General features: G+C 59.3%; 1 protein-coding gene across 1 annotated transcript; it reads right to left on the bottom strand.

The window, feature by feature from the left end:
• Position 1: 1 nt before the first annotated feature.
• On the bottom strand, positions 2–8,060 carry TREH (trehalase; the record flags this gene model as incomplete). The annotated part of the gene is given in 16 exon segments (XM_019508577.1): positions 2–52; positions 155–208; positions 361–473; positions 989–1,100; positions 1,453–1,640; positions 1,643–1,669; positions 2,165–2,359; positions 2,812–2,861; positions 3,669–3,791; positions 4,154–4,270; positions 4,586–4,678; positions 4,932–5,032; positions 5,145–5,232; positions 5,327–5,474; positions 6,272–6,372; positions 7,838–8,060. Coding segments are annotated over 16 exon segments (1,656 nt in total), but the record flags the coding sequence as incomplete, so codon positions are not given.
• Positions 8,061–9,766: the final 1,706 nt, after the last annotated feature.

The raw sequence follows: 9,766 nt of genomic DNA, 5'->3' as shown, positions 1-9,766 counted from the left end.
CGAACAGGTCGAGCAGCTGCAGCGCGACGCCGTTGGTCCAGCCGAAGCCCTCCTGCGGGGACGGGGGCGTCAGGCGGCCGGGCCGGGGTCCTGTGCTCGGGCCGGCCCGAACCTTCGCCATCCCCCGCGGAGCCGGCGCAGCCCCCATTCGCACCTGCACCTGGTACTCGCCCCCGGTGCCCGGCCTGCCCTCGCCGTCCAGGCTGTACTGCGGGGGGAGGCGGAGGTCGGCCCGGGGCAGAGCCAGACGCCCGCCCCTCGGACCCTCCGGCACCAGGGAAAGCGGCCGGGCGCCCCCGCCCCTCGGCGCCGCCGCCGCTGGAGCAGGGCTGAGTGCCAGACCGCGCCCGCCCGCGTTACCTTCTCGAACATGGCCTGGTACTTGTGGTAGAGGCTGAAGGTGGTCCGGGTCCAGTTCTGGGCCAGGGCAAAGGCCGTTTCTCGTGCGCTCCAGGAGTTGGGCTTCACCAGACCTGCGGCAGTGGGGCCCTGCGGGCCAAGGCCCCCCCCAGCCACTGGGGCTGCAGCTGCAGCCAGGCTTGTGCCCCACTTACCCCTCTCCCCCCACAGCCCGATCAAGGCGGCAGGCGGTGGCCTCTGGCGCTCAAAGGAGCTGGAGGATGGGGGCGACTGCCGGTAGGTGCCCCCGCTCGCAAGCTTTTCCAACCAGCCGCCCCCAGGCCGAGCAGCACAGAGTCTGCCCCAGCCGGGCAGCAGTACTGCAAACTTGGCTGAAAGGCCTTCCCCCTCCCCTGCCACATGCCCCCAGGTGCCTGGGACTCTGCGTGCTCAGGCCCCACAGCTGGGACTGGGCAGACACTACGACTGCTGCACAGCGGCACCTGTGCCATCAGGCTGAGGCTGGGTGCAGCCAGCAGCGCTGGCACGTGACTGGGGCCACACCATGCGAGGAAGGGGAGTGAGACAACACAGTACCGTGTTGCCAGGCTCAGCAGTCCCATCCACAGGCCACAAGTCACTCTCTTACCAACAATCACCATGTGCTGCAGCGGGGGCCAGGCCTTGGGCATGCCCCACTGCTGCCCCGTCCTGGCAAGAGCTGTCGGGAGCCCGCTGTCATAGGACAGGGCTGTGTTCCCCTGTAAGCCCAAGGACTGCACTGAGCACAGCAAGCTTGGCCCAGCCACCCCCTCCAGCTACCTGGGGCCTACACAGCCTGCCCTCACCGGAGGGGAGGCCCCTGCCCCTGTGGAAGACAGGTGCACCCAGCTCCAGCAGAAGGCAGGGCTGCAGCAGCAGTTGAATCGCCCTCAGGAGCCCCCCGCCCCGACACTGGGCAGCCCAGCTCCCCAAGCATTGTGCAAGTCGCTCAGCAGGAAGGTATGTGGTACCAACCGGCACACGGGGCATCCCCACGTGCAAGAGCAGTGGAGACTGACCCCCTTGTTCAGGCACCCAGGCCGTGTCCTCATGCTCTGGCGCCTGGCTCACCTGCAGATAGCGCAACACTTTCGCCGCCGCAGCCTCATCCGCAAAGCACTCGGCCCACAGGGGCACCAGGTTGGAGGGGTAGAAGGCTGGGTTCCGCTGCTTTGTCAGGAGGTTGATGTCCAGCCATATTCCAGCCACCTCATCCCACAGGACAGCTTGCACAGCCCGAAGCCGGCGCTCCAGTGCAGCCGGAAGTGGGCAGCCTTGGAGCTGTTGCCTTGGAGGGCGAGAGCAGGCGCAGCCATTTGTGGAGCCCTGGCAGCCTGTGGCAGCACCCACTGCTTTGCAATGGGCTGGCAGGACATCCTCAGAGAGAAGGCCAGAGGACTACCCTCTCCCAGCAGACTTGGGCAGTAGGCATAAAGCTTCAAGCTGGAACACAGGAGAGACAGTAGGGATGTGCCAGAGTTCATGCGTGTCTGCTGCAGCCCCTTATCCAGGAAGCATCAGCACCTGGAGCAGGTGACATCCCAACAGCACTCGTTTCCGCTTCAGCTCAGCAGAGCAGCAAAGGGACCACACCTGGGCTTTACCCAGGGCAGAGTGCAGCTGGATGCCTTCTGCTGGTGCAGGGAGTTGCCAATATGCTGCACTGCCATGGGCACAAACTGCAAGGGCAGCAGTCATGGTGCAGGAGACAAGGTCACTGCTCCAAGAGCAGGGGGTGTCCCTGCCCCACAGGCGTAGCCTTGCTCCCCGAGCAGCGCCTCACCCAGCCGCCTGTGGAACTCTGCCAGCAGCCGCTCCGTCTTGCACAGCACGGCGTTCAGGTCCACCGGCACCACAGCGCTGGCTTTTGTGTCCCTCAGTGTGCCAGTGTGCGTGGAGGGTTGGAACCAGCGTGAAGAGAAGTCCCAGCCTGATTCTGCTGCAGACTTCAGCTCTGCCCAGAGCTCCTGCCTGGCAGCTGCAAGCACCAGATAATCACATAAGGACCCCTCTGGCAGCAGGGCTGGTGCCTAGCCAGGGCATGCCCTGCAAGGGTAAACGCAAGATGCCAAGGCATGTGCATCAGATGGGTATGGAGCACAGCAGCGAGCTGGGGGCAGGGTCCCCCACCCAAGCGACCCTCTGGAGTGCAGGTGGAAGAAGGGCCTGGGGAATCACACAACCCAGCAAAGCAGCACCCAAGCGGCAGCGATGGCCATCGTCTCGCCCAGCCGAGCCCAGGGCTGTTGATGGCCAGAACATTCAGGGCCAGCACATCCTCTTATACAGAAAAAGCCATTCCTTCACTGAGGCTGTTCCCCATGCCCAGCCCCAACCCATGGCTCTGCTTCCTTGCACATGGGGTGCAGCCAGCAAGGGGCAGGGTGGGTTGCCGATGCTGGGGACAATACTGTGATGCAGAGACCTCACCGTCACTCAAGCCAGCTGCCAGCTCCCAGTCTTGGCTGTAGGACTCTGGTCTGCAAGGAAAGGAGGACAGGAGGTTGGGGGTGGGGGAGGGAAACACACCAGGTCCATCAAGGTGTTTGCCCTTCCTTTGCTCCAAGCAGCAGCAGCAGCCGCCGCCTCGGCCACCACCAGGCATGCTGTGCCAGCAAGGAGCAGGCCTCTCCACACTCCGCAAGGGAGCCCAGAGCTGAGGAAGCAGGGCAAATTCTGCCAGCATCACTACCACTCAGGGAGCCACAGGGTCCAGCTGCCGGCACCGCAGGGTAGCAGCCAGGCCGGATGCCAACAGCAACACGAGTCCGGGGGCACTGTCTGCCTCCGCATCTACTCCAGGTCAGTGACTTGCCCAGCAGCAATGCTGCTGGGCTGGGCTGGAGGGACCTCCTGGAGCACCTGCTCAATAACCCTCAGAACCTCAAGCAAGACTCGCTGCGTAACAAGTGACCACAAGGCCTTTGCTGCAGCCACTGCACTCCATTGTACAAGCACCTAGTTGGGCACAGCTCCCTGCTGCGGCTCACGGTCCCCGGTGCGGGGGAAGAGTACGCAGCCAGACACCGCCTCTGCAGGAGCAGAGCAGAGCTGAACCCCCACACCGATGTCCAGGAGGCAGGGAAGGGGCCCGAGAACAGACTTGGTGTCAGCAGAAAGCCAGGTATCTGCCAAGCCCAGTGCTAGCAGCAGCCCCTGCAACGAGGGGAGAGGATGGGGCCCTGGGCTACAACGCCGCAGCGCAAGTCATGGCAGAGCTGATCTGGAGCCCAGGAGTCCCACTCCTTTGTCCATCGCTTGCTCGGGCAGTGCCTCTAGGCTGTTACCTGGGCTCCCCAACCTGGACATGGTAGCGGTTAAGAGTGTGATCTGTGCCCGCCACAGTGATGTTCACACTGCGATTGTGCTGCCAGAACTCGTATTCCACTTCCAGCAGGTGGATGTTCTCCCTGGGGGCCAGAGTAGGCCTGTCAGCATCCCCCCAGTGCCAAGCAAGCCGACTAACCAGGCTGGGCTCCAGCAGCACAGCCACCCTGCCCCCACCATCTGTCGCAGCCCCACGCTCCCTTTTACAGCGGAGCTCCCCAGGCCACCCGCCACGGAGGCTGCGTTGCCTCAGGCTACCGGGGAACAGACCCGTGTCTTCTGCCGCCCCTGGGACCCGCTTGTGCTGCAAGGCAGAGCAGCACACTCAAGGACTTGGCACAAGGAAGAGGCCAGGAGGCAGGTGCCAGGCCTGTGGGGAGGGTCCGCGGCCTGCCCTGCCACCAGGGACACAGGGCCAGTGTGCCCAGCAGAACCTCGTGCCCACCTGAGAAAGGCCGTGTCATTGGTGCGAGCAAGGTAGGCGTCCATCATCAGTGCGAGGAAGGGGGGCTGGCTCCGGCGCAGGTAATAGACCCGCCCTCCGTTGGGGATGTGCCGGTACCTGCCCATTGGGACAACCCATGTCACAGCTCCACGGCAAGGCAGGAGCAGGGCGGGCTTGTAGCAAACCGCCCTGCCCACCATGTGCTGGGGCAGCTTCACCCCAGCCACGGTGCTGCCACAGGACCAAAGCCAGCAGACTGGAGAGATCCTTCCCTTGGCCTCAACCCCCTCAGAGCTCATGCCTGAAGGGACGGGGCACAGCTGGAGCAAGGGCCCACTCCCTCACGTCTCTTGGATGGGAAGCTGCAGCCCCCACAGACGTGATGGCCTAAGGCAGCCAGGCACTTGGTGTCCCCACTCTGCAAGCTCTCACCCGTCCACCAGGTAGAGGAAGTTCTGAATCATCCCTTTGGCCGTGGCAGGCATGTCACATAGCAGCAGCCCCTCGATGACCCAGTACGAATCCCTGCAGCAGAAGGGGAGTGAGCCTCTGCAGGTGGTCTAGGCTTGGAAACAAAGCTCAGCCTTGCATACAGCAGCCCCAGCCCCAAGAGGGAGGCCTCGAATAGCCCCTGCAGTGCGGGGGGGAATTAGCGGGGCGGGGGACGACGCACAACAACATAGTCAGCAGCTCAACCTGATTAGGGCGAGACCAGAGTGCTGACAACGATTCATCTGAGAACAGTGCAAGACCCAGTCCCTGCCCAGCCAGGACTCACCAGTAGTAATCCTCTCTGAACCGGCTACCAGGCACCATCAGGGGCTTTGGCACATAGATCAGGGAGTAAAGCTCTGGCTGGGCTTCTGCAGCAACCTTGATCTGAGAAAGAGACAAACCAGGCTGGTTCCCAGGCCCCACAACCGCTCCGTGCACCCTACAGCTGGCCTACGGCACGTCTGCCCAGTGGGAGCAGGCTTCCCACCCCAACTACCTTTCTCCCGAGGGATTTCCACTTGGTGTTCAGCTCCGACGCCCATGCCCGGAGCTTCTGGTCAGAAATCTTGTGTAGTATGCGGGGCCTGGAAGGCAAAGAGAATTTGGCAGGAAAGAACTCCACAGGACGCCTCATGCCAGGCTCACACCAAGAGGGATCTGGTTGGGTTCACTGCACACCTGCTTTTCCAGTCTTGAGGCTCCCATTGCTCAAACTCCTTCCTTGGATCATCAAAGGACAAAGTCACAAACTGCTGCAGCTCTGTCCTGGACACTATGCCCTTCTGTGCTTTGGCCATCAGCTGCTGAAATTCTGCCAGCACCACATCTGAGAAGAGAGAAGAGGCTGCAGCAACCCCTGCCAGGACCAAGGTATGCTGGCAATTCTCCCAGTGCAGTACACACCACTGCACTGCTACAGCACAGTGCCAGGACTCCCACTCATAGTGGGAGAGTAGCTGGGGTCAGGAGGGACCTGAACAGATCATCTAGCCTGACCCCCTACCACAGGCAGCAATGAATGCTGGGTTCACAAGACCCCAGACAGGTGATCATCCAACCTCCTCTTGAATTTGCCCAAGGTAGAGGCGAGGACCACTTCCCTGGGAAGTTGGTTCCAGATTGTGGCCACCCTAACCGTAAAATACTGCCTCCTGATCTCCACCCTATTCTCCATCAGCTTATTACCACTGTTTCTCATCACCCCGGGTGGTGCTGGGGAGAAAAGTACTCTTCCTATTTGCTGATGATCTCCCCTGATGAGTTTGTAGGCAGCCACCAGGTCCCCCCTCAGCCTCCTCTTGCCAAGGCTGAACAGGTTCAGGTCCCTCAGTCTCTCCTCATAGGGCCTGTCCTGCTGCCCTCTCACCGAGCCGGTGGCCCTCCTCTCAACTCTCTCCAGGCTGGCCACATCCCTCTTGAAGTGCAGCACCCAGTACTGGACGCAGTACTCCAACTGTGGCCTGACCAAAGTCGCATAGAGGGCCTATGACTACTGTGGGCCAGGCACAGACCAGACTGGCAGCGACTGCAGCCCAGGACTGGAACGACTAGACTGCAGGTGTGTGTCTGGGAGCAAAGGAAGCAGCGCAGCGCAGTGGCCTGAGCCATGCCGCTTGTGCTGACCTGCTGGCTTCCGCAGGGGCATGTCAATAAAGTGCTTTGCATCCGGGAAGAGCCTGGCCAGCTGAACCTGCTTCAGGAGGTCTCCAGTGCAGTAAATCTTGCTGCAAAAAGACAGAAAGACAAGCTAAGCAAGATTCAGACCTGCCTGGTCACATTCTGCACAGTCTGCTATATGCACTGCAACAGACAGCTCATCAGCATGGACAGCGAACTGCAGACGTCAAGCATGGTCTGGGTCAGGGCCCAGGCATGTTGCAGGGGGAACAGGTGGGCTGCACTGTCACTGCATGAGTGCGCAGGGGAGTGAGTGCGCTGATACAAGACAGCGCAAACTTCCTGGGCGTCAACCCAGACCCAGAACCCACTGATTTTTCCATTGCAGTACTCTAAACGGTCCCTCGACTGCTGCGTTCAGACTGTCCGAGGGTCCATCTGCACACCAGGATGTACCAAGACCGTCTCCTGTGCACAAGACCACGGCATGTTACAGCCATGTCACACAACCACATGGCACATCTGAGAGCACCTGCTGGGCATCAGCTCTGACAGGCAAGAGCCACGCAGCCCAGTCCCGCTACACAATCAGGCACCATCCCGGCCCTGTGACAAAAACAAGTGCCAGCCTGGAGCCCAAACAATGTCCATCACAGAGGTCAAGGTCCACCAGGGTGGCACCCTGCCAATGCCTGCATCTGCTGTGAAGTTACCATTCGTTTCACCAAAACAAACAGCAGAGGAAGCTGCAAGTCTGCCAGGATCACAGAGCAGAGCAAAGACACAGAGTGAGAACAGATGGCAGCTCTTGGAGACAAGCTGCCATAGGCTCTGTGAAGCCAAGTACTCTCTCTTCAAGGGATCACCGATAGGACTCCACTTAATTGCTGGCAAGCAGTTCCCATGGGAGTCAATGACTAACCACAGCACTGCTCTGCTGAAGCTCCTGTCCATCCTGGAAGTCTACGCCAGAGCCACGCAATGCAAACATACCCTCTGAACTCCAAGCAGCACCTCAGTTCCTCTCAAACTCAGAAGAAATCTCATGATTCCCAGGGGAACATGCAGCTACCACTTGGTAGCAAGTCATGATGAAGCCCCTGTCACCCATATGAATAAGCTCAGGGCAGTGATCCTTGTCCTCCAACTATACCTGCAGATATTTCTGCCCAAATACAGGGGAAAGGCTCTCACCACATCCAGCTCTGACAGTTGCATGTCCTCTGAGCCAGAATAGGCCGCTGGGGAGGAAGGCTGAGGGGTATTAATCATAGCTCTAGAGACTGTAGGAGCTGAGAGTGGGCTCAGAGAGAAGAAGAACTTCTGGACTACACACAGGCTTCACTGGCTGCTCCCTCATGCTCCATAGAGTCATAGATGGCAAGGCTGGAAGGGATCTCAGATCATCAGGTCCAGCCACTTGCACCAGGCAGTGATGTGCCACCAACAGCTGCAACTTGTACAGGAGGTGCTAGGATGTGTTACAGACAAAAACAACCAACAGCCCTGGGCCCCGAGATCTGTCACCGGGAGGCCTGCTGGTGCCCATGGAGTAGCTTGGACAGCAGTTACCTGTCACAGGGAGGTGGGAGGCCGCAGGCCAGCCTCTGCCATCCTAGTACAGAAATGGAGATGCCAACAAGGAAGCGCCAGACTGTCCCCAGCATCCTGGCAGCACCAGCCCCACTGCTCAGGAGGGGTGCTGGATGGTAACTGGTTCCCGAGGTACGGCGTTCACAGGGAAATGCTTTAACAATCTAGCAGAACAAAGTCCAGGAAGCAAAGTCTGAAATAAATCACGTGTGCTGTACAAGCTCTTTGCTGCCTTCACGGGGGGTGGCAGCTTCAGCGGTTGCTAGCAAAGGAGGCTGGCAGTGGCTTTAATCCTCACAGACAGCCCTATCATAGTCCTCATTAGCAGTTCCAGCCATGGGTACGTGCACAGCACTGTGCCTAGGCAGCCACCCGCAGCACCCCTTCTCGAGACGAGAGAGATCGCAGCCAGGACAGTAGCATCCGCAGACATCAGGGACTAGAATCAGGACAGCTTGAGGGAGAGACTTCAGCCCGTGTGTGGCACCTTACCAATGCTGCACCTTGCCCCAGGAGAAGAGCAGGGAGGAAATGGGAGGGGAAGCCTGGTGGACTCTAGGTACCCCCATGCAGATCAGCTACAGACCTTAGGAGCTGCACAACAAGCTCCAGCCAATCTGCCTGGGCAGGCTGCAAGTTCAACATGGTGCAGGGCAGCAGGAAGCCCTCCTTCCCCTGGTCTCCTGCACTTCCCCACAAGCTGCAGCCACCTGGTGCAAGAGTGTCCCCCACAGGCAAGTTTGTTTAGAGCATGCTGCTTTTAGGAAAGGGGAAGCAGCCACCTCACCATCCCAAAAGACCAACTTTCTCCTTCACCTGAGCCCAGGGTCTGCAGACAGGTTCCCCCCGCAAAGCCTGGCCCGGAGGTACAACAGGAACCCTACAGAAATCTTCATCAGCCCTGCCAAGTCCCATTACAGGGCAGCTCGTGTTCCCCACCCACCCACCTCAGGCTTTAATTCTGCCAATACAGACTCTATCGCTGAAGCTTCCCGCGCACTGAACCCATCCTTTTAAAAATGCCCTCCATATCGGCTATTTCCCGGCAATGCCTATCCATTCCCCTAACTTCCTTCATTTATAATCAGATTTTAAGCTCATTGCAGCACTAGTTTATTTCAGTAACAGAACAGACCTTATATAATTAATGCTACTTCCCTACGCACAGACACTGCTTCTCTTCTGTTACTAACACAAAAGTCTGGGGCTGGGTATCTGCATTTCAATAGCAGCAGATGTGTCTTTAGATCTGCTGCACTTTATTTTTTGTTTTATTTATTTATTTATTTATTTATTTAACTCAGCGAGTTATTTTACATGACCCAACGCAACCTATCGTTTCATAGTTGGTCGGGTCGGAAGGGACCCGAGTAGATCATCAAGTCCGACCCCCTGCCATGGCAGGAAAGAGTACTGGGGTCAAACAACCCTGGCAAGGGGATTTGACAAGCCTCCTCTTAAAGACCCCCAGGGTAGAAGCCAGCACCACTTCTTTTGGGAGTTGGTTCCAGATCCTAGCCCCCCTGACCGTGAAGTCGCGCCTCCTGCTGTCTAGCCTGAATCTACCCTCTGCCAGCTTGTGACCCTTATTTCTCGTCACTCCTGGGAGTGCTCAGGGGAACAGGGACTCCCCCAAAGCCTGCTGGTCCCCCCTGACTGGCTTGTAAGTGGCCACTAGCTTCCTGTCGCCTCTCCTCATAGGGCCTGCCCTGCTGCCCCCGGGTCGTGCGCACGGCCTCCTCTGGACCCTCTCCAGGTTCTCCACAGGTGCCACTGTGGCATACCAAAGAACATTGCTTGGCCGCCAGGCCTCCCAGCAGATAGCAGGGAAGGAGCCAAGGATCAGGCACCTCCTGGCTCTCTTGCCATCTGCCCCTGGCACACCAACATCTTGCAAGTCAAGGTTGT

The sequence above is a fragment of the Gavialis gangeticus genome, unplaced genomic scaffold, assembly GCF_001723915.1.
Source record: "Gavialis gangeticus isolate Ggan-Ray unplaced genomic scaffold, GavGan_comp1, whole genome shotgun sequence".
Classification (NCBI taxonomy): Eukaryota; Metazoa; Chordata; order Crocodylia; family Gavialidae; genus Gavialis; species Gavialis gangeticus.
The sequence above is the reverse complement of the archived record's forward strand: the minus strand, read 5'-3'. Positions and strand labels throughout refer to the sequence as shown.